Raw genomic sequence first — 24,538 nt, 5'->3', positions numbered from 1 at the left:
AGTAAAAGCAACTCTGGTTACAGGCATGCTAGTTGAAGGATCTGAGCTTCAAGGAGGATTAAATGCTGATATTCAGAGGTGCTGGTATTGCCTGAGAGCAAGGAAGGGATGGGGGTGTCTGTGTAGTATGTACACAGTATTTGTAAGTATTTATTTAATTTATATGCCGCCTGACTTCAAAGGCTCCAGGCAGTTCACAAAAATAAACACCACAAAAATCAAACAAGACAAGCTGTTAAAACAATTTAAAACATTCCAAGATTACTAAATGCCTGGCTAAAAAAATGTGTCTTAAGGACTGATTTAAAGGCTGGTAAAGATGTTAAGCCACGAACATCTATTGGGAGCAGATTCCATAGCCAAGGAGTGACTACAGAGAAGGCCGTTCTCAAGTCGCCTCCAGACGAGCAGGTGGCATCTGGAGATGGTCCTCTCTTGAAGACCTTGATGTGTGGGGCGGATCATGCAGAAGAAGGCGCTCTCCCAGGCAGTGGGAGATGGTCTCAGGAGAGGAGAGCTGGTCTTGTGGTAGCAAGCATGACTTGTCCTCTTAGCTAAGCAGGGTCCATCCTGGTTGCATATGAAAGGGAGGCTAGAAGTGTGAGCACTGTAAGATACTCCCTTCAGGGGATGGAGCTGCTCTGGGAAGAGCAGAAGGTCCCAAGTTCCCTCCCTGGCAGCATCTCCAAGATAGGGCTGAGAGAGATTCCTGCCTGCAACCTTGGAGAAGCTGCTGCCAGTCTGTGAAGACAATACTGAGCTAGATAGACCAATGGTCTGACTCAGTATATGGCAGCTTCCTACGTTCCTATATTCCAGTGTTCCCTCTAACAGGCATTCCCAGATGCTGTTGACTACAACTCCCAGAATCCCCAAGCAAAATCCATTGCAGCTGGGGATTCTGGGAGTTATAGTCAACAACATCTGGGAGTCCCTGTTAGAGGGAACACTGCTCCCAGGTGCTCTCCCACAATGGAGTCATGTACCTGGTATTCAGAGGCCCCTCCTAATGCAAGGCCCAGTGCTGCAGCTGACCTAGCATGTGCCCAAATCCAGCCCTGGGCTCAACCCTCTCTCTTCACAGGGCAGCAGTCGGATGTGCTCCAGGAGGCCAGCGTCCCCATCATCAGCACCAGCATCTGCAACAGCCCCGACTACTATGGCAGCCAGATCAGGCCCAGGATGTTCTGTGCCGGTTTTGCGGCTGGCGGCACAGACGCATGCCAGGTGGGGCTGAACAGGGGAGCAGGGTGGGAATAAGAAAGAGAGGGTGAAATATTTATGGTGTGTGCGGGCACATGTGTGTTAAAGGCAGGCATCCACAGATCCACTTGCTGGCATACTAAGGCAAGTAATCCAGGTCAGTGTCCTTGATTGAGAGGAGAGCTGGTCAGGAGAGGAGAGCTGGTCTTGTGGTAGCAAGCATGACTTGTCCCCATAGCTAAGCAGGGTCTGCCCTGGTTGCATCTGAATGGGAGACTTGATGTGTGAGCACTGCAAGATATTCCCTTCAGGGGATGGAGCCGCTCTGGGAAGAGCATGAAGGTTTCAAGTTCCCTCCCTGGCTTCTCCAAGATAGGGCTGAGAGAGATTCCTGCCTGCAACCTTGGAGAAGCCGCTGCCAGTCTGTGAAGACGATACTGAGCTAGATAGACCAATGGTCTGACTCAGTATATGGCAGTTTCCTATGTTCCTATGATTGTGAAGTCTGGGGGTGATTCCCTAAGTGTGGCTTGCTGACTCGTGGCTTATTGGGCCTGGGTGAAGCTTCAGCCCAAGCTGAATACTCTGCACAGTCCCCCTGGCATGAAGTGGTGCTGGCCACTGTCCCCTCTAACAGGGATTCCCAGATGTTGTAGACGACAACTCCCAGAATCCCCAAGCAAAAGGCATCGCAGCTGGGGATTCTGGGAGTTGTAGTCCACAACAACTGGGAATCCCTGTGAGAGGGAGCACTGGAGAGGACCCTTCCCTTTGAATTGATTTTTGCTGGCCAAGGACTGAAATTAAGCAATGGCTCTCTGAGGTTTCGGGCAGGAGTCTCCCTCAGCCCTATCTGGAGACACCAGGGATTGAACCTGGGGCCTTCTGCAGGCCAAGCAGGTGCTCTACCACTGAGCCTGCTCCTTAGAAAGCTGCCTGATGCTGAGTCAGACCACTGGTCCATCTAGCTCAGTATTTGTCTACTCTGACTGGCAGTAGCTCTCCCAGGTTCCAGGCAGGAGTCTCTCCCAGCCCTACCGGGAGATATTGCCAGGGATTGAACCGGGGACCTTCTGCATGCAAAACAGGGGGCCTAACGTGGAGCTGCAGCCCCGTCCCAGATTCTGACCCCTCTTTTCTTCCTTGTGGCAGGGCGACAGTGGCGGCCCCTTTGTGTGTGAGGATGGTATCTCCCGGACGCCTCGCTGGCGGCTCTGTGGCATCGTGAGCTGGGGCACGGGTTGTGCCTTGGCCAACAAGCCAGGCGTCTACACCAAAGTCAATGATTTCCAGGGGTGGATCTACCGAGCCATGAAGGTGAGGGCACCCGGGGTACTTAGTTAATAGCGGCAGAATATGCTTAGCGCGACTGTCTCTATAGAAGGGGCCGTGGAGGGGAACAGGCTCGGTGGTTTCTACCTGCCCAGTGTGGCAGGGGCCTAGCCTCTCTCCAATTGGAGTCCTTCGATACCTGCCTTTTAAAACAGCGGAGGGAAGGGAATCTGGTCCAGCATCCTGTCTCCCACAGTGGCCCACCAGATGCCTCAGCGGAGTCCACAGGCAAGAGCGGAGGGCATGCCCCCTCTCCTGCGGTTGCTCCCCTGCAATTGGTATTGAGAGGCATCTTGCCTCTGAAGCTCACAATGACTTTTGGCAGTGGGGAAATGACTTGACTAGCAAGCCAGAGGTTGCCGGTTCGAATCCCCACTGGTATGTTTCCCAGACTATGGGGAACACCTCTATCGGGCAGCAGCGATCTAGGAAGAGGCTGAAAGGCATCATCTCATACTGTGTGGGAGGAGGCAATGGTCAACCCCTCCTGGATTCTACCAAAGACAACCACAACCCAAGCTCTGTGGTCTCCAGGAGTCGACACCGGCTCGACGCCACACTTTACCTTTATGACCGTAATAAAGACGATTGATTGGTTGGACTAGACAGGCCTTGGGCCTGGTCCAGTCGGGCTGTTCTTATGCTCTTATGTTCTCCTTTTCCCCCTGAGATGGTACCAGTGGCCGATATCTGTGGGTCTGGCTCACAGGCTGTGAAACAGGTGATGGAAATAGCAGCTCACCCATCTCTCTTGCTCTCCTCTGCAGATTCATTCTCATGCCACCGGGATGGTGGTCCAGGACTGAAGCCCCAGGAAGCGCGACGCTGCGCCACGGCCTCGCCACGGCCTCGCCACCCTCCTCCCCTTCCAGCGAGACGCCGCTGCGTTCCAACAGAAGGACAAAAAACAAAACACCCAAAGAGGACACATTTGAAAGGGGACACACACGTAGCCACACTGGACGATTCCCTTTGGCCAGGCCCAGGGCTTCCTGGAACGAGGCAGGGAGGTCCTTGCCAGTTGCCGTGGCCACCGTGCATTGCTGGCGTCCGCCCGCCGGCCAATCCGCTGCCTCCACTGTGTCGGCCTGTCGGAAGGATGCTTCTGCTCGTTGAATGGGGTTCCCGCCTTTCTTCCTGGGGCTCCTGGGATTGGCTGAGTGGTTTACTGAAGTTGTCCAGCTCTTGTGCATTTCTGGTCAACAGAAGGCAAAAAGCAAAAAAACAAAAGTGGGGGGTGGGGGGACAGCCCTTGTCTTAAGGGCTAGTGTTGTCCCCCCCCCACCTTCCAAGCAATCCAGATTACCTGTGATTGGCTGAGCGGTTAATGAGGACACTTACCTGGTTGTAGCTCAATGTCCAGATCAAGTGCATTTCTGGTCCATGGAAGGCAAAACAGAGGGGACGGCCCCTCTCTTAAGGGCTACTGTTATCCCCCGTCCCTCCACCCCTGGACAATCCAGGAGGCCTCCGATAGATAAAGGATCCCAATCTTCTCTGCGCTAGCTGGGAGCTACAGAGCAGGGGGAAACATTGCCACCCACCTGTGAATTTCCCCTGACCTTGCTGCAATGTTGCAAACCTTCTGTACAGAGCCTTTCCTCCAAAGAGAGGCGATCTTGAATATGGCCCGTTTCTCAGCGCCTTTTTGGGGATGGCCTTCCCTGGGAGTCTGTCTTCTCTTTGTGGGATTGGACCTGCTGTTTCTGTCTCCTTCAGGCTGAGTTTTGGTAAAATCCTGAGATAATTGGGGCGGAGAGGAGGGATCCTGTTCCCACCTCTCCCAAATTCAGGGGAAGGGCTGGAGAGCTGGTCTTATGGTAGCAACTGTGAGTTATCCCCTCTGCAGCCTTTGAATGTTTGGGGACGGACACCAGAAAAAAGTAGGGAGAGCAGTTTCTCTGGTCTTTTAAAGACAGCTTGCGGTGTAGGGCACCAATTTGTAAAAAAATATTAGAGGGGGGGACAGGGAAAATTAGGGGGGCTGCACCTGCCCTAGTCTTCCCCGCCCCCCCGTTACAGGACTGCTAAGCAGGACTTGCCTTGGTTTGCATTTGGATGGGTGACTATATAGGAGCACTGTCTGCTGTAAGATATTCCCCATAGAGCCCTGAGAAGGTCCCAGGCTCAATCCCTGTCATCTCCCAAGTAGGATTCGGAAAGTCTCCTGCCTGAAAACCCAGCCTCTGCCAGTGTTGACAATATGGAGCTAGATGGACCACTGGTCAGACTCAGTCTATAGCAGCTCCCTATATTCCTAAGGGTTGGGAGGTAGGGTTAAGGGACAGATTCTCATACTGTGGGGCAGTCTCCCCACCCGGCGTCTCGAAGGCACCTGGAGGTGGGAGAAGGGCACAGTGTTTCTGGGAGGGAGAGGATCCTGTAGCAGGCAGGGTGAGAAGTATTTTCCTCCCTGATGCAAAGATTTAGCTTTGCAGCTGCCAAAATGGGAATTGCAGGGATCCTGCAGAAGGGGAGGAAATGTTTGGGAGCTTCTGATCACACCTGCCCTCAGTTGCCTCCTTTACTGCCTAGCTGATTTTAAGGAGGGGATCCAAGATGCCCAGTTCAGATCTGTTGTAATGTCAGCATTGGTTTAGTGCCCTGAGCCACAGAGCTTTAATTGCAGACTGCATAATGTATGCACACATGCAGCTGTGTGCAAGGCTTCCTTAGGAACATAGGAAGCTGCCATATACTGAGTCAGACCATTGGTCTATTTAGCTCAGTATTGTCTTCACAGACTGGCAGCGGCTTCTCCAAGGTTGCAGGCAGGAGTCTCTCTCTGCCCTATCTTGGGAATGCTGCCAGGGAAGGAACTTGGAACCTAGATGCTCATCCCAGAGCAGCTCCATCCCCTAAGGGGAATGTCTTATTGTGCTCACAAATCAAGTCTCCCATTCATATGCAACCAGGGCGGACCCAGCTTAGCTAAGGGGACAAGTCATGCTTGCTACCACAAGACCAGCTCTCCTTGTGCTCACCTACAGAAGAGCTGGCTGCTGGGAGGTTGAGGTAGGAATTTGGCAAGTGTCATAGAAGCAGGGGTGTGTTGCAAAAGTTCTAGAAATGCTGTGTTAAGATGTGTCTGTGTGTGCGCATGTGTTTGGGTGAAGTGATGGGCTCAAATTGCTTTTGAACTTCTCTTGTGCTAGTGATGTGGACATCTGATGACTGCAGGGAGGCATTTGTCGTGTGAATGAGCCTTCTGAGCAAGGAACGTGGTTTTGGTGTTTGTGTGTGTATTTAAAATTTTTACCCTTTTTCTTACCAAGCAAACAGGGAGCAGGCGCTGCTTTTTCAACTTTGCGTGTGAGATGGCTCTTGAATTGCGGAGGAGAATTATGGCCGAGGGCTGGGGATAGAGCAGTTGTCAGAGCTTTGGTTTGTGGGGCTGTTTGCGGGTATGCCCTTGTACTTGGGACTGTGGCCATGCATGGGCACCCCCTTTCCTCGTGGGTGAGCCAACAGAACAACACAGAAGGCAATAGCAACTGCACAGTAAACAGTGATGTACTGGATGTTCTTGGCTCTCTTAAGAAGTCTGGACAGAGTCGGGACACATCAGTGCTGATCTGCCTCTTGGCAAGCGTGTCATGAGTCCAAACTCCAAGGTGGATCCACTCCAGTGCCCTGGGGTTGTAAAGATAGCGAGTTCCAAAGTGAAGCCCCCAATTTGAAAACCCCCACCCCCCAGTTTTAAATATGTATAAAAACTGGCATTTCTCATTAAGTTTAAATGCATGCTGGGACAGGAAGGTAATCTACACAGCGACTTCCTCCATCACCCAGAGACTTGAACCTGATACAGACATTATGCTGGACGAGTGTACAGATGCCTGCACACTCATACAGGTGTTTGTGTGAATGACTGTACCTGCATCTATTTTAGGGGTGGATACAGGCCTTCAAATGCATGGTACAGACAGGAAGTGTACTTCTGTGACTGTGTTCAACAGAACATGGGAATGACTGTACCAGTGTACACTGTACGGTGAAAGATATTTATTTATACCGCTTTTCAACAAAAGTTCCCAAAGTGGTTTACATAGAGAAATGCAGTCACCCCTCATCAACCACGAGGGTTCCGTTCTGGGAAAACCTCGCTGTTGGTGAATTTGTGGTTGGCAAGGTATTAAAACCAATGGGAAATGGGGGTGGGGTGTTAGGGGAATCATGGTTGCGAAAGGTTTGCAAAATACAGTTTAAAATAGAAAAAAAATCACTCCTGAACCCTTGAAAATCATCCCTGAGCCCCAGAAATTGCAAAAAACAAACACAACCCACCACAAATCTCGCCAAACCGTGGATACTTGGATTGTGGTTGGGCAGACCTGCCACAATTTCCCAGTCGCAGATACTTAAAACCATAATTGGGAAACAGTGATTGGGAATTGGCGAGGGATGACTGTAAAAATAAATAAAGATGGATCCCTGTCCCCAACGTCTGACAATCGAAAAAGAAACATGAGACAGACCCTAGCAACAGCCACTGGAGGGTTGGATCAAATAAAGAGAATCCCCACTTTTAAAGATGCCTCTTTGCTCAGTTAGCAGCGGACACTTGTATGAGTGTTGAACATAACATATGTGAATAGGCCTTTTTTTGGTTCTATAACTTTTCTGCTTCTTGGACTGTGGTGTCTACCTTCTTTTAGGCTGATGCGGGGAGAGAGGACAGCGGGCATGGGAGAATACTGTTGGGGGTCAGTGTTTCCTCTAACAGGGATTCCCAGATGCTGTTGACTACAACTCCCAGAATGCCCAAGCCCAAGCCACTGCAGCTGGGGATTCTGGGAGTTGTAGTCAACAACATCTGGGAATCCTTGTTAGAAGGATAACTAGTTGGGGGGATACTCTCACCAGACTCCCCCTTTTGGATGAGGGAAGGCATGGGCCGAGAGAGAGAGAGAGAGAGAGAGAGAGAGAGAGATGATACCGCAGTTCTGTATCTGTTTTGTCTGCCTTCTAGTCTGCTTTTCTTGATTGTCCGTGAATATTATTTTGACTCTCTCTGAAGACTTGGCCATCAAGTGGGGCTCTGTGTGTCTTTTAGTGCATGAACCAGCTGCGGTGCTCAGTACCATCTGGGGGGATGAATGCTCATTGTGTTTTCTTGACAAAGTCTATATCCTTAGAGCTGGAAAATAGGTGATCACATTGCAGTGCTGTTCAGCGTGTTATCACACTTTTATTGTCCGGGTCTGCAGTTGCCAAACGTGCAGTGGTGTTTCAAAAGCTCTTTAAGAAAAAAACCCAAATGACTATAAGATTTCATCAATGTTGTCAGAGGAATGGAAATGAGAACTGGCAGGGATGTCCTCCAAAGATTACTCCAGGGAGAGAGTGCAACAATTTATTCATTCTTACCCTCTTTTCTCTGTGCAAAAAAAAAAAGAGAGAGAGAGAGAGAGAATGCAATTTCACCCTTATCGTTTGAGGGTTGAGATGAAGAAGGGGGTGATCACACACATAAACAGCTGTAAATGCTACAATGCTATCACCTACTTTCCATCTCTGGTGGGGTAGACGTTGCCAGAAATCACGATGAGCATAGGTCTCTTGAGGTGGGACTGATGCCCTGCATTTGTGCGGCTGGCTCCATGGATTTCTTGAGAATCCAACTGTGCAACCTGATCCTCTGATCTGAAGCAGCCTCTAACAGCCTGACTTCTTGTATTCGTTGCATAGGCATTGAATTGGGAAAAGACGAGAGTAACAGACAGCCTAAATGCCCAGCATTAAAGTGACAGCTGCTGTGATTCTCTGTCGGCAGAGAGTGTGAGGCCACTCTGTCCCTCCAGCTCTCTGGTAAAAGCCTTGGATGTGTTGTGTTGGCAGATAGTGAGAGAGCAGCTCAGTTTCTGTCCTGGCAGTGCCATTAAGGATTAGATTGAGGCTGTACCTACTGGAAATTATGGGGGTCACCCTCTTTCCACCCACACCCTCCAGATGTACAAGCACTTGATCGCATGGTCCTGAAGCAACTGTCCCCCTTGGGTTTAACCATGCACAGTTGCACACACAAACACATTCCAATTGATTTGGTGATGATTCGTAAGTTAGAGGTCCAACCAATTGGATACTTCTGATGTCCTAACTAAAATGAAGTGTTCTGTTTGCACATGGCTAAGGTCAATGCCTCTCTGGGGCCAAGGAGTATCCAGAACATTCCTTGGTGCTTTCTTCTATTGTAAATAGACCACAGTATTGACTCTTTATTGTCTTACATGACCCTGAATCAGTTCGCACAGATTGTATATATTTATGCAATTATGACGATTTTTGGAAATAAAACTGGTTTTGATTATAGATGGCTCCTGGATTCTATCACAGAGTTTGTCAGGAATCCCCACCCCTGCCCAGGGCTGAAAGCAAGAACTGCCCAGCCTGTATGTATGTATTTATTTCAAATATTTATACCCCGCCCACACAGCCACCTAATGGCGCAGTGGGGAAATGACTTGACTAGCAAGCCAGTGGTTGCCAGTTCAAATCCCTGCTGATATGTCTCCCACACTATGGGAAACATCGATATCGGGCAGCAGTGATATAGGAAGGTTCTGAAAGGCATAATCTCATACTGTGTAGGAGATGGCAATGGTAAACCCCTCCTGTATTCTATGAAAGACAAGCACAGGGCTCTGTGGGCGCCAGTAGTCGACACCGACTTGACAGCACATTTTACCTGTTTTTTAATTCTCCAGTACACTACTTCTCAGGGAGCTCCCAACATCAATAATATAGATTCAAGGAAAAATCAGACTAGTAAAGTTAACCAAATTAAGTTAAAACACGTTTAAAGGCCAGGCTAAAGCTGCAATTAAAATCATGGTGTTTTTTTAAAGTTTCAAATTACACGTTATTAAAAAAGCTAAAAAGGGAGAGCTGTAAAACAGAGACCTGTACACTGATGCCCCGTGGTGGAGAGAAAAAAGGGATAGTGCCAGAACTGGGAGAGTGCTGGAGACAGGCTAGGGATCAACCCAGGTAGGCAACCGGGAACCACAGGGTCTAGAGAGGAGCCAAGAGTCATCAACACTCAAAGGGTCAAGCCAAATAAGTAGACAGGAGTTGGAGGATTGAGTCCCAAGACAAGCCGAGGGTCAATCCGAGCAGGCAGGAGAAATGGCAAGGCAACCACACCAGAACAAGAGAACCTTGTCCTGAGTCCATGAGCATCTGGTGGGGGGGACGTCAACAAGAGGGGGAAGTTGTCCCCACCTTGGATTGAGCCAGAACCTGGTTCTTCTTTAGACTCTGTGGCTCCTGCTTGCCTGTCTGGCTTGATCTCCATTTAATTCTATGGGGCATGCTCCCAGGGTGGGGGGTATTGGATTGCTGGCTTTGCCATCCCCCATCCTCGCCGCATCCTCCAGGAAAGGTCCTGTGGACATCCCTGACTGAGAGAATGCTATCTTCAGATAGGAAGCCTCTTGTAGTTACTGCTAGAAGAAAAAAACCAATGAGTCATCCCAAAAGGCAGGGCCTATCCAGAGCGTCAGAAACCTGAGGAGAGTCTACTGCAGTGTAACAGATTGCCACAAGGGGGCAGCAATGTGCAGCCCCCACCACTGACAGGCACAGCATGGGACCAAAGTTCATCCCCTCCTTAAATCCCACTCTCATTGAGTTGTGACATGCCTCTGGTACTGATCTTAATGCTTCCAGCTCAAGCCTAGTTTAGCCATACTCTGGCCTTGCTTGATCCTGTTCCAGGCAGGGATCTGGGAAGGACATGTACCCTGGACAGCTCCAGGGGGAATAGATCAGTACCTTGGCTAGCTCCGAGCAGGAGTCGACAGGCTGGGTCTAGCAACATGGGAGGGATGTTGTTCCAGCAACAGCTTGCCAGTATATATGGCTGCTGCTCAGGGAGGTGGAATTGGCTCCACCCCTTCCCTGGGGAAGCCTCTATTTCTTAAAGGGCCACTATCCATTTCTCTAGGTGCTGGCTCCAGCAGTACTGGGGGGCTCTTCTAGGACTGGCAGCTCCTTGCAGAGCTCCTCCAAGCCAGTGGATGAAGGCACAGCCATGACCTTGGTCATGGTGGAGTTGCCAACTCAGGATCTCCTGTTCTGGGGAGTCTTGGCAGCATGAGAGTGCCAGTTAAAGATAGTTCGCACCTTTTTTCTTGCATTTGTTCTCTTTACAGTCTCTTTGCCCAACACCATTCTTGTGGTGTTGGGCAAGATGTCCAAGCTTTGTTTCTAAAAGATGGAGTTCTAAGTTACTGAAACATTAAGGAATTTTAGGATAGAAGCAAATTTAATTTTGGGAGCCAAATTTTCATTTGTGGGGGCGTTGCCTCCATTGGCCTCCCTGTTGCCACATCCCTGTGAGACCGAGTCAGTTGCTGCCTGGTAAACCAGGACTTTCCCACAGGAATAGGAGGCAGTCCATCAGAGGATGCTTTGCTCAGGACTCCCTCAAATTCTGAGCTGGCCCTGAGTGAGAGCCACTAATCTGATCTTAACCTGGTTCTTCTATAACTAGAACCATTCTTCTTGCAAAATGCTTTCTTCCAAATTTCCTCCCATTTATTTATTTATGATAAAAAGATTAAAACATTGTAACAATTAAAATTTAGAATGTTAAAACTATTAAAACACAATTAAAACAATGTCTAATTAAAAGCCTGAGTGAACAAATGTGTCTTGACTGCCTTTTAAAAAGTTGTAAGAGATGGGGAGGCTCTTCTTTCAGCAGGAAGTGTGTTCCAAAGCCTCAGGGCAGCAATGGAGAAGGCCCGTCCCCAAGTAGCCACCAGACAAGCCGGTGGCAAGTGCAGACCAACCTCTCCAGATAATCTCAATGGGTGGTGTGGTTCATAGCGAAGAAGGCATCCTCTTAAATAACCAGGGCCCAAGCTGTTTAGGGCTTTATTTTGCCCAGAAATTTATCGGCAGCCAGTATAGATCGTTTAAGATAGGAGTGATATGGTCTCTCCGAGATGACCCAGAGACCAACCTGACAGCCGCATTCTGGACTAACTGCAGTTTCCGGACTGCGTACAAAGGCAGCACCACATAGAGTGCATTGCAGTAATCAAGTCTGGAGGTGAACAACAGATGTACTACCGTTCAAAGGTCATTTGTCTCAAGAATTTACACTTAAGATTTCCACTCCAGTACTTTGTAGGACTAGGTACCACGGACTTCGAAAGAGTATTTCTGATCAGAAGTCTTTATCGGACATTTCAGCCTCTGTCAGTTCATAATCCGACCCATATTTCTGTGTTAAAGCCATTTGAGTGTGTGTTTAACCTGTAAATACAGGAGTCCTGCTCCTCTGTTTTTATCTGTCATCTGCTCACAAGATAGAATGACCCTCTGACATCATCTATTAGTAACACAATATAAGTTGGATTGATGCCAGCTTGAGTGATCTCCCAAAAGATGTATAGCTGGAAATTGCTCATTGTAAAAAAAGGTATGGACAAGGAGAAAAATCTAGGTTACACTGTGCCTTTATTCGAGAGCACACCTCGACTCATCAAATAATTGACAAAATAGTGCAGTAAGTCATCATAAGCCGCCCAGAGAACAATTTTTCATTGAGTGGCTAACAATGTTTTTCTTTTCGTGAAAGAGCAGGTTGCCCTGAACATGTTGCCCTGCACATCTTGTCCTGCAGGGCAAGGCAAAAGTTAAACTTAAGTAGTACATTTGGGAAGAGAGCAGGGAGGGGAAAGCAGAGGAGGATCAGAATTAGAGGCTACCAGCTGCAGAGTGTGACGGGCTGGACTCTAAGGTAAGTCAGAGATCCTGTCCAGTTCTAGAGAAGGGGGATTAACAATCTCTTCTGGGATGGATGGGTGCCAGGCGCCCTTTTGCTGAGAAGGTGTGTGTGTTTGTGGGGGGTCCCTTCTTATCCTGAACTTCACACACACCCTCTTGTTTGGAAGCCTTGTCAGGAGCCCATGGGCTGAGTTCTGAACTTCTTGGGGCTTATCAGGCAATCAATTGAAGCACGTTTTCCTGGCATTTTGGCCCTTGTGGAATAGTCCTAGGAAGTCCATTTTGAAGGCCCACCTCTGAAAAGCAGCATTTTCTTTTTTTGCCTAGCATTAGAGGGAGGTGGGTGCGCTACTGGAACATAGGAAGCTGCCTTCTACCGAGTCAGACCATAGGTCCATCTAGCTCAGTATTGTCTTCACAGACTGGCAGTGGCTTCTCCAAGGTTGCAGGCAGGAATCTCTCTCAGTCCTATCTTGGAGAAGCCAGAGAGGGAACTTGGAACCTTCTGCTCTTCCCAGAGCAGCTCCATCCCCTATATCTTACAGTGCTCATACATCAAGTGTGAACTCCCTTCTGGATGTTGGTTTGATTTTCCCCTCCTGTGTACATAGTGGCCCCCACTGAGAGAAACAGAAGCCCGATTCAGACATTATGTTCTATGAGTGAACAGATATTGAAGCCTGTATCTTCCACAGCAGCACATAGCACCCTCTTAGCACTGAATCAAGGCATGGCAAGAGAAATAGCAGGCACAGCAGAGTTAACAGCTCAAAGGAGAAGACAAGGCTCAGACCAGAGGAGGCAACTAACTTTGGATTCTCTCCTAAAGACGACAGCCAGCCAGCCCGCCAGCTAGCCAGCAAATCATTAAATCCATCCTATCAATAAATCGATCAATCAACCAACCAACAAGAAAAAAAGGGGGAAAGGACAAGCTAGGTTTGTTAGAGTTTGTTCTCTGGCGGGCTAGATTTGTGTGTCGTTTGATAGGCCAGTTGTTGGGGTGGGGGATTAGCGCCAGGGGAGTCACATCGCTTAACGGGGGGGGGCACATTCCTGAGGTGTCTCGGTTTGAAATGAACTTGTGAGGAAACAAGCCGCAGACCAGAGGAGATTTGCTCAGCGGAGCTTTGCCAACAAGCGTTTGCCAACAGATATTGAAGGAGTTTGGCGTGGGGTTTAGCAGGGAAGTGTGCGGGAAACACAGGCGGTCCCCCTCAATCACAAAGGAGATACTCCACACGAGGAGAAGTTGACTACTATCCCACTTTTGTAATTTTCTTGGAAGACAGAACTTAAAACCTTTACTTAGCTGACAACTGCAGCTAAGACCTAGCTTTCAAGTAAACAAGCTTTATATATTCTAAATAGCTGTCAAAGCCAATTCTGAAAGTTGAATGCCAGCAAGGGAGGGAATGCTGTCCAGACTATTGCACAGAGTGTTCCAGGAATGATTATCTGCCTGAGGGTTAGAAGTCATGGGTGTGCACTTGCTAACTAGATCCCCATAACAACCCTGCAAGATTCCTGTAAAACACCTAGGAAGGCTTTAAAGAAATAACAACTCCATAACTTGTGCTTCTCATTCTCTCTCTCTCTTTGCAGCTTTTCAATGTCAGAAGTGACCTATCTCACCCACAAGGGGATCTTTTTCCCCATGCTCGATGATTATACAGCAGACAATCTCAGCTTTGTGGGAAATGAATTTCAGCTGTTGGATGACGATGTAGTGAATGTTGCTTATAACAAATCAGGTAGGCATGGACACAGGTAGCAACGAGTCACAGCTGATGCTCATAGAAAGAAGATGAAGGCCACATGAAGTTGGCTACTTACCCAGCAGGAGATGGGACAGGCAGGGGCATAGCTAGGGGAGAGGGGGCCCATGTTCACCCCCCTCCCTTGTGGCCTCTCAGACTGAGGGAGATCATGAAAAACATAGGGAGGGGAGGGGTGGATCTGGGGTGCTCTCTGGAACAGGGGGCCCCGGGTTCTCTGAAACCATCTGCTCAATTATAGCTATACCCCTCAGAACAGGACTTCCTTTGTTTTCAATTCTGGAGCTGAGGGAGCTTTTGCATCTGAGAGCTGATATTGTATGTTCTAGCTGCAGAAGTCATTTCCACGTCAGCCTATTGTTTACATTCAGATCATGGGAAAGAATAGAATGAGAATTGCCAATGTCCAGGATTGGACATCGCCCTCTTCCATGATGGGATTTGTAAAACGATTTCTGGTAGAGTTCTATTTCAGTTTCTGAAAATCTAATTTCAGTGGTTTGAAAATCCCATTGCCCAGCACCCAAGAAGACACAAGACACAGAGATGATCCTCACGATTGGGGGCGATCGGGCTAAAGGAGCCTAGCCTGATTTCGCCCACGCGTGAGAATCACTGGGCTCTCAGCTGAGCCCGGTCTCACCACAGCTGGTCACCTGCTTAGACACCATCCCCTTAGCTGAGGTTAGCGGAGCGAGTGCTCTGCTAACCCGGTAATTTTGATCTTGAGTTGCCATGGCGTGGCTCGGTGCCAAGGCAACTCACGAGTAGACCCTCGACCGGGAGGCTTAAAAGCAGCCTCCTGGCTCGGGGGTCTCTCTAGCATGCCCTGCGCGCTCACACAGGGCATGCTGGAGCTTCCGGGGGCTGTGTAGTCCCCAATCCTCCCAGCCCATGTTGGTTCCGTAACGGAGCTGGCAGTCGCGTGGGCAGCCACTGTGGCTTCCTGGAGCAGACTTCCTGCTCATGTGCGGGGAGAGCAGGCTAAGTCTGCTCTCCCTGCTCACCCTCCCCAGGTGGCTCCCACTGTGGGAACCGCCTTGTGGGAACCGCCTCACAGAGTGTTGGTATAAAATAAGGGCCACAGTTTTATTAAATCATAATCAACTTGTTAAAGAACAGGCACTGGCTCTCCACCCCATACGGTGCGGTATGACCAGGCATGCGCCACCAGGGCATGCCTCGACTATGGCACAGGGCGACACACCTTGGCTCCAGACAGCCCCAATAATCTAGAGCAGGGTTTCTCAACGTGTGGGTCCCCAGATGTAATTGGACTTCAACTCCCATAATCTCCAGCCTCAGTGGCCTTCGGTTGGGAATTATGGGAGTTGAAGTCCAATTACATCTGGGGACCCACACGTTGAGAATCCCTGCTCTAGAGTGAGGGCTGTCCCTCTTAGCCGGCCTAAGGCCAGGCCTCTGCCAGAGCAGCACCCCCCCCCCCCTCCGGTAGCCGTTCAGCGATTCCAGGGAGCTTAGCCTGACAGAGTGGATCGATCCAGGGCAGATCTCCCTGAGCCGTGCAGTCTCTCGAGCGTCGCCCTGGCCAACCGATAGCCAGACGCTTGGCTGAAGTTGCTTACCAGCCGCACTGTGCCTGCTAAATTGTGACCGGGAGGGGTTAAAAACTTCACTAGCTAACTAAAGAACAGTCCGTTCCAGGGCAGGCGAAAAAGGACGCACACCAACAGCCTATCAGGTGAACGCTCAGAAAAATTCTTTCCCGGCCCCCAAAGGCGACCAGCTGAAACCCAGACTGTACCTTAGGGAGGGAGGGTGTCTTCCAGAGACGAACTGAGGCTTGCCGGCAGCGTTGGAGCTGGTAGCGTGGGCGAAACTCCACCCCCTGCATGGGCCCTTTGGACAACCAGAAGCCCCCAAGCCTGGTGCTTCTTGTAGGAGGCTGGGGCACCCAGTCGGATGCCGAGCAGCATGATTTTCTGCAATGGGATTTTCAACATTACTTCTGGTAGAAAAATACTGGGAAATAGCACTTCCCCCTTCACATGGCACTTCCAAGAGGAAGCATGGCGTAGTGCTTAGAGTGTTGGAGTAGAATCAAGGAGACCTGAGTTCAGCCCTGAATTTCCGATTTCTGTTTTTGTGTTGAATCGATCCGAATCGGCCTGCTTGGATTCCATTCCTATTCAGCCCTGAAGCTTCACACAGCCTTATGTTCCAGGACTTTGTCAGCTGGGAGATCTTTGTCATGTGGAGTTTTAACACAGCACAAAAATCCTGCCCTTCTGACTCTCCCAAAGGATATCCTTACTGTGACTTCAGCACTGGGCCTGAGCATCTGATTGCAGGGTGCCAGAAGAGCTAGCTGTTAAAGAAGATCCATTCTGATTCATATAAGGGGGTGGGGAGTAGAGGGAAGATCATGATTGCTGAACTCCCTTCTAGGGACCAACTGGATGGCGGAGATCTTGGGTTTGATCCGGCATGATGGGGACCCCACCTGGGTACGCAGTACCTCAGTGTTTCAACGGACACCCTGGTTGGAATGTGTTAGGGGCTTGAAGGTTGCCCTGAAATATCCTTCACCCAGGATGATGAATTCTCACCTTCCAGTCCAGCTTTTCCCTAAATCCTTTCTCAACTCCAAGGCCAAGGTAAGAGAAGGCAAAACTCTCTTCCTGCCTATCTGTGCCACAGACAAGAGAAATCCTGGTCAGTGCGTACTTGACACCGACCATCTACAGGAAGGTACTGTAGGTACTTATGTACTGAAGCAAATCATGGGGCCATATTCAGCCTGTTGTTGTTGTTGCTGTTGCTGCTGCTGTTAGGTGAGCATGAATGACTCTTTCCCCTTAGTATTTATGTACTATTTATTTATTTGAGAGATAAATAATAAATAAATAAGATGGATACTTGTCCCCAAAGTGCTCACAATCTTAAAAGAAAAATGAGACAGACACCAACAAAAGTCACTGGAGGTACTGTGCTGGGGTGGATAGGGCCAGTTACTTTCCCCCTGCTAAAAAAAAGAGATTCATCACATTTAGAGGTGCCTCTTTGCCAGGTTAGCAGGGGCAAACCCTTGAGGTGTTTTCTGGTCCTCGCTCATACTGGGAAATAGCACTTCCCCCCTCACATGGCACTTCCAAGAGGAAGCATGGTGTAGTGCTTAGAGTGTTGGAGTAGAATCAAGGAGACCTGGGTTCAGCCATGAAACTCACTGGGTGATTCTGGGCCTGTCACATCTCTCTCAGCATAACCTAACTGACAGGGTTGTTGTGAGGATAAACATCACCATGTATGCCACTCTGGGCTCCTGGGAGGAAGAGCAGGAGATATAAATAAATAAATAAAATAACCCCCTGACCTGATTTTGCCTTTTGCCTCTGGGTGGAAGCAACCATCTGACCCATGTGGGGTCTGAGAAGGGGATGCGTTTCCCTCTGAATGATGCCCCCGCCTCTCTCACAGCTGGTCTATACCTTACGCAACCCCAAGGACGTGCTGATCTCACACTACTACTTCTCCAAGGTTATGAAGGGATTGAAAGACCCTGGAACAGTCCAAGAGCACCTGGAAGAGTTCCTGAGTGGGAATGGTAGGGCAGCTGGTGACCACTCACCCTATGGCTTCCTTTGGGCCTGCAGGACTTGCATAACATTCCAGTATGTCATTTTGTTGCCCTTGATTGCATGTTGGGAGTGGGGGCTGTTCATCCAAAGGGGCATTTCTGCATGTGCTCCAAATACTTTTAAAAGACTAGTATTTGGGGCATCTTTAGAGGTTGGACTAGAAGCCCTCTGAGGTTCCCTCCTACTCTGATATTCTAGGAGCAGGTTATGCTTAACCCTTTCCTTGCTCCTCCAGTGCCCTATGGCTCTTGGTTTGACCACGTGAAAGGCTGGATGGAGATGAAGGACAGAGCCAACTTCTTCCTCATCACCTACGAAGAGATGCAGCAGGTAAGGTCCCTGCCCTGGCTGGTTCCACACAGAGGAGCACCTAGGGAATTTTGGAGCCTGGACCTAAAGACCTTTGGAGGGCTGCTCCCCTGTGAATTAAGCATCATTATTCTTGGCCAGGCGACCACACTGCCCAGGACAGACTAAAGAGGTTTTGAGGGGTCCCAGGGGCTATGGAGGCCCTGAACTTTGGCCCAGAAGTTCAGGGGTAAGAGATCCTCTGGTTCCATGCATAAGTGTGGTTCAGTCTTGGTTCCCTGTGACATCTCCCAGCCTAGGGAGTTTGCCGTCCCTGCTTCCTTGCCCATGGGTGAGTCAGACAGTTTCGTCTTATGATGGGTGTTCGAAACAAACCCAGACTAGTCACGATGGCTGAACAGGCTGATTTTTTTAAATTACCCACAGGGGTGGAGCCACCATTGGGTGAATGGGTTCAAAGAATGTCAGATGCGGGGGGGGGGGGAGACCTTCTTTAAGTCCCGAACGGGGCCATGTTGCCCCATTTGAGAGAAAAATAGTGTGGGCTGGAGCGATTCTCCTTGCCTTTAAAGGCAGGGAGAGCCAATCCGGCCAACCGGCTCATGCTTACCACATCCTTTCTCTGAAGTGGGATCCAGCTTGCCACTCATGGCATCCTCAGCCATCACCTTTATGGTGCCCCCCCTTCAGACAAAGGGGGCCATAAGCATGACCTGTCCAGCTGGAGGGGTGAATGACACAGTGGGCTCTGCCCACTGAGGCCTATGCACCCCTCCCTGAGCCAGCAGGTTAGAAAGAAAAGTGACTGATTATCATGGTTGTCTTGTGGGAACCATGAAACTCTTGCAACGTTAGAGTGCTGAAAATGTCCTCTCATTTGAGTCAGTTTGGACAATACCTTCATGGCCCACAGAATAAGGAAGAGGATGTGACAAGAGCGTGCCAGGTATGATATCCTCTGCAGATATCCCTACGGTGTCCAGCATGTTGGGACTTCTCCTCTCCACCTTTGTACGTGTGAATACAGCTAGCACCCATACTGTATGCGTAAGGTTGAGCTGGGACCTAGATTCTGATATTCTTCAAAATCTCCTACTTAGGTGATTGGACATTCCCTGGTTGTGTGCTAGTTGAGAGATACCCTATACTAAGATGACAGGCAGGCATTCAACTGATGGAGAGCGACTTGCGTTCTGCTCTTGTCCTCACAGTAGTGGTTGAGAAGCCAATGTGCATGGCATCCACTTTGCCAGATGGACCCTACGCAATGACACTCTTTCCACTCCTCTCATAAAAGGGTAGCTCTCCTTGCGCCAACCTGCATCCATGCCCCCTCAGCCCTCGTTATCTGCTCTTGTCCTCCCCAGGACCTGCGAAGCAGTGTGGGGAGGATCTGCCGCTTCCTTGGTAAGGAGCTGAACAGCCAGCAGATTGACTCGGTGGTGGAAAATGCCTCCTTCCAGAAGATGAAGGACAACAAGATGTCCAACTTCTCCCAAGTACCCGACATGTATATGGACCACAGTAAAGGAAAGCTAATGAGGAAAGGTAAATGCAGTGTCAGAGGGGTGCCTACAGCTGTTGCTCTCAAGTAGTTGGATATCTGGCGCAATAGAGGAGAGCTGGTCTAGGGGAGAGGAGAGCTGGTCTTGTGGCAGCAAGCATGACTTGTCCCCTTAGCTAAGCAGGGTCTGCCTTGGTTGCATATGAAATGGAGACTAGAAGTGTGAGCACTGTAAGAGATTCCCTTCAGGGGATGGACCCACTCTAGGAAAAACAGAAGGGTCTAAGCTCCCTCCCTGGCTTCTCCAAGATAGGGCTGAGAGAGATTCCTGCCAGCAACCTTGGAGAAGCCACTGCTAGTCTGTGAAGACAACACCGTGCTAGATAGACCAATGGTCTGACTCAGTATGTGGCAGCTTCCTATATTCCTGTGTTAACCTTTTTGTGGTTAATGGCCCCCTCTTGTGGTGTTTCAGGGATCTCCGGAGATTGGAAGAACCTCTTGACAGTGGCCCAGAGTGAACACTTTGACCGTGTTTATCGGGAGAAAATGTTGGGTATGAACATGACCTTCCCATGGGACTGAAGATTGCCAGGCGATTCCTCATAGCATTGTGTGTGCTCATATTCCATATCTCATCTGCTGCAAGCCCCTTCATGGCATCACCAGGCAGAAGAAATATTGAAAAGAATCTTGCAGTATATGATATAGTCTCCAACAATCCTGTTTAGCTTGCTCCTAAAAGTGAGTCACAATAAAAAGGAAGTCCATGCTCGCAATCATATGTCTCCAAAATGTTCTGCTGAAATACCAACAGTCCATCTGGATTTGCAAATAGGTAATCCAAACCATTTTCCTGACGAGACCAAGAGTCATCTATGGCTCATTCAAGGAGTCATCCCAGGAGTCATCATTCAAGGCTTCATCCACGGCTCAAAGAGTCATCCATGGCTCATTCAAGGAGGCTTTTCTTCTAGAGTTTTTTTTAAAGGAAAACTAAAGATACCGCGGGAAACTACTTAAATCGTGCTTAAATCTTACTCAGACATTTAGAAGAGCAGATCTTCATTTACTTAATGGGGCCATAGCTTCCGATTTCCCGGCAGAATACTGTCATTGGGCAGGTACCAGACCATCCCTCATCGATTATATGGTGGTATCTAGAAATGTATTACCTTATTTACCCTATGTATTACCTTATTTGAGGGATTTTCGGGTGATTACACGTACTGAAAGTGATCATTCACCTCTAATTTTGACTTTGGTATTAAATGAAACACTTTATTTAGAGTTTCTTCAGCCCCTTGTAAGTAAGGAGGAATAGGTCTGGATTAGGGCCAGATGGACACCAGCTCTTCAACAACGTATTTAAAAAATACTATACTCCCCTGTGGTGTCTGGCCTCCAGACAGATATAATCAATGGCTTTTATAATGGTACAGAACCATCCCCAGTTGAGTTATATGATCGTCTGATCGCTTCTCTTACATCAGCTCTAACAAGCTCAACCTCCGCACCTCTCAAGATATTTAATCGGTCTTCGCATACCTGGTTTGACCAGGAATGCCTCAAGGCCAAGAGGAAATTAATTTATCACTTTAAATTGTATGGCAAAGGCACCTCTGATGTTGCACCACAAACTTTGGTAACCCTCAAGAAGCAATATAAGAACTTGCTAAGAGATAAGAAACTCCAGGCCAAAAAAGAGGAATGGGCTGACCTCATTGCCGCTTCTAAACTTAAAAATCAGACTAGATTCTGGCGGCAAATTTCATGTCCTTTAGGGAGGGCCCCTTCTATTTCTAATTTGGCAATTCCAGATGGGATATGGGAACAATATCTCAATCTTATATCAAAAAGAGGGCTCCCATTCGTCTATAATTGATTATAAGCCAGACCAGTTTCCAAGCTGGAGCCCAATCACTGTCTCGGAAGTTGAAGCTTTGATTAAAAAATGTAAGACGGGTAAGGCTTCTGGAATTGACTGTATTACAATTGAAATTATTCACAAAAACCTTGACTGGTGGGCTCCTCTTCTTGCTTCCTTATTTACCTTCATAGATCCTACTTCAAAAATGCCCGAGGATTGAGGTGTCTCGGTAATAGTCCCCATTTACAAGAGAGGATCAAGGGAGGAAGGATCCTAATAATTATCACTCGATTATTCTCCTTAGCATGATTAGTAAACTCTATGCTAGACATCTCTTGGGGAAACTACAGGAATGGCTGAATACTCAGGATATCTTATCCGCTGAACAAGCGGGATTTCGAGAAGGATATTCTACAACACAGGAAGAATTTATTTTACAGTACTTAGCTGAGAAATATTCCTCCTCGCCTAAATCCTCCCTATATGCTGCGTTTATAGATTTTAAAGCAGCTTTTGATTCTATTTCCAGAGACTTTGGATGAAGTTAAAGAAATCATCAATAGATCCACATTTACTTTTATTAATCTACAATTTTCATCAGAACACCCACCTCAGAGTGCGGTGTAGTAGGAAAGGGCATCTCTCAGCTGAGATACCTACTTATAGAGGAGTATGACAAGGTTGTATTCTTGCCCCTGTTTTATTTAATTTTTATATAAATTCAATAATTTCTCATCTGAATGACCTTGCTCTTCTTCCCCCTAAACTTGTGAATAGGCATAAGAACAGCACTGCTGGATCAGGCCCAAGGCCCATCTAGTCCGGCATCCTGTTTCACACAGTGGCCCACCAGATACTGCTGGAAGCCTACAGGCAGGAGTTGAGAGCATGCCCTCTCTCCTGCTGTTAATCCCCTGCAACTGGTACTCAGAGGCATCTTGCCTTTCAGGCTGTAGGTGGCCTATAGCCCTCTAACTAGTAGCCGTTGATAGAGCTCTCCTCCATGAAGTTATCCAAACCTTTCTTAAAGCCATCCAGTTTGTTGGCTGTCTCCACATCTTGTGGCAGAGAATCCCACAAGTTGATTATGCGTTGTGTGAAAAAGAACCTCCGTTTGTTGGGCCTATATTTCCTGGCCATCAATTTCATGGGATGACCCCTGGTTCTAGTGTTGTGTGAGAAGGAGAACAATTTCTCTCTATCCACTTTCTCCACACCATGCATGATTTTATAGACCTCTATCATATCTCCCCGCAGTTGTCTTTTTTTCTAAACTAAAAAGCCACAGGTGTTGTAGTCTTGCCTCATAAGAAAGGTGCTGTAGGCCCCTGATCATCTTGGTTGCCCTCTTCTGCACCTTTTCCAGTTCAACAATGTCCTTTTTTGAGATGTGGTGGCCAGAACTGTATACAGTACTCCGATTGTGGTTGCACCATAGTTTTGTATAAGGGTATTATAATATTAGCCGTTTTATTATCAGTCCCCTTCCTAATAATCCTTAGCATGGAACTGGCCTTTTTTACAGCTGCCGCACATTGAGTCGACACTTTCAACGAGCTGTCCACCACGACCCCAAGATCCCTCTCCTGGTCAGTCACCGACAGCTCAGATCCCATCAGTGTATACTTGAAGTTGGGGTTTTTCTATTGTTTCGTTACTGCTTTATGCTGATGATATTGTCCTATTATCTCAAACCACGATAGGGTTAAGCCGTGAAGGAAGCCGTGGACGTAAACTATACCAAGACTAAGGTGATGGTTTTTGCAAAACACCCCCAAACCCATAAATCGTCCATAAATGGAGATAATATTGAGCAGGTCAAGGTTTGCAAGTATTTAGGGGTTGTATTTCATTCCAGCGGATCCCGGAAAGCTCATCTTAGCTTTCTTTCTCACAGTGCCCAACAGACGGCAAATGTGATTAAATCTTTTTACTTCTCGAGAGGTGCTCCTTTTGTCCCGGTGGCTGTCAGATTATTTAAAGCTAAAATATACCCGCCAATTGTTTATGATGCGCAAATTGGACCTTTTGATAATTTTACAATATTAGAAGCAGTTCAAACTAAATTCTTAAGGGCCATCCTTCAAGCCCCCAGAGGCTCAGCTAACGTGGCTCTTTGTAGAGAAGTTGGGGTTACCACCTTGAAAATGAAAATCTGGATTTGGTTTTCTTCCCAGTCGGTTTAGTGCCTTTAGTATTAATTGACAGCTTTACATCTAAATAGGAAATAGCTCTGAAAACAAAATTGCATCAACTGGGCATGTCCCAAGAAACCTGTTACTTCTATAAATGTGGCTAAGTTTTGTTTTGTTGAATCCAAACTTCATAGAGCTTGTATAAGCAATTTGAATATTTTGTAAATTATAAATTCATTATTTTAAATGTTAAGCTGGTCTAAGGACCATAATAAATTTACTTACTTACTTACAGTGCTCACACATCACGTCTCCTATTCATATGAAACCAAGGTGGACCCTGCTTAGCTAAGGGGACAAGTCATGCTTGCTACCACAAGACCAGCTCTCCTTGTGCTCACCTACAGAAGAGCTGGCTGCTGGGAGGTTGAGGTAGGAATTTGGCAAGTGTCATAGAAGCAGGGGTGTGTTGCAAAAGTTCTAGAAATGCTGTGTTAAGATGTGTCTGTGTGTGCGCATGTGTTTGGGTGAAGTGATGGGCTCAAATTGCCTTTGAACTTCTCTTGTGCTAGTGATGTGGACATCTGATGACTGCAGGGAGGCATTTGTCGTGTGAATGAGCCTTCTGAGCAAGGAACGTGGTTTTGGTGTTTGTGTGTGTGTTTTAAATTTTTTACACTTTTTCTTACTAAGCAAACAGGGAGCAGGCGCTGCTTTTTCAACTTTGCGTGTGAGATGGCTCTTGAATTGCGGAGGAGAATTACGGCTGAGGGCTGGGGATAGAGCAGTTGTCAGAGCTTTGGTTTGTGGGGCTGTTTGCGGGTATGCCCTTGTACTTGGGACTGTGGCCATGCATGGGCACCCCCTTTCCTCGTGGGTGAGCCAACAGAACAACACAGAAGGCAATAGCAACTGCACAGTAAACAGTGATGTACTGGATGTTCTTGGCTCTCTTAAGAAGTCTGGACAGAGTCGGGACACATCAGTGCTGATCTGCCTCTTGGCAAGCGTGTCATGAGTCCAAACTCCAAGGTGGATCCACTCCAGTGCCCTGGGGTTGTAAAGAT

At 48.2% G+C, this 24,538-nt stretch overlaps 2 protein-coding genes across 3 annotated transcripts in view; both read left to right on the top strand.

Moving 5' to 3' along the window:
* The window catches only part of HPN (hepsin), a 46,085-nt gene extending 37,240 nt beyond the window's left edge, over positions 1–8,845 (top strand). For both annotated transcript variants that reach the window (XM_053268809.1, XM_053268810.1), the window contains 3 exons: positions 1,085–1,227; positions 2,356–2,520; positions 3,303–8,845. In XM_053268809.1, the coding sequence (XP_053124784.1) occupies positions 1,085–1,227; positions 2,356–2,520; positions 3,303–3,341 (347 nt within the window). In that variant the 3' untranslated portion in view covers positions 3,342–8,845. The remainder of the gene's footprint in view (positions 1–1,084; positions 1,228–2,355; positions 2,521–3,302) is intronic.
* Positions 8,846–13,815: 4,970 nt separating this feature from the next.
* LOC128333009 (sulfotransferase 2B1-like) lies at positions 13,816–23,774 on the top strand. The gene is made up of 6 exons (XM_053267940.1): positions 13,816–14,030; positions 16,464–16,672; positions 17,493–17,619; positions 17,889–17,983; positions 19,330–19,510; positions 19,942–23,774. Exons 1-6 carry the CDS (start codon positions 13,889–13,891, stop codon positions 20,049–20,051), a joined length of 864 nt encoding a protein of 287 aa, XP_053123915.1. The 5' UTR covers positions 13,816–13,888; the 3' UTR covers positions 20,052–23,774.
* Positions 23,775–24,538: the final 764 nt, after the last annotated feature.

Source organism: Hemicordylus capensis, chromosome 7, assembly GCF_027244095.1.
Source record: "Hemicordylus capensis ecotype Gifberg chromosome 7, rHemCap1.1.pri, whole genome shotgun sequence".
Classification (NCBI taxonomy): Eukaryota; Metazoa; Chordata; class Lepidosauria; order Squamata; family Cordylidae; genus Hemicordylus; species Hemicordylus capensis.
The sequence above is the reverse complement of the archived record's forward strand: the minus strand, read 5'-3'. Positions and strand labels throughout refer to the sequence as shown.

Bases quoted from the DNA above. Each gene is read 5' to 3' on its own strand.
- LOC128333009 (XM_053267940.1), top strand. From the start codon at position 13,889: ATGTCAGAAGTGACCTATCTCACCCACAAGGGGATCTTTTTCCCCATG. The intron at 14,031-16,463 runs GTAGGCATGGAC...ACTCCCTTCTAG, and splicing joins TGTTGCTTATAACAAATCAG to GGACCAACTGGATGGCGGAG. The intron at 17,620-17,888 runs GTAGGGCAGCTG...TTGCTCCTCCAG, and splicing joins AGAGTTCCTGAGTGGGAATG to TGCCCTATGGCTCTTGGTTT.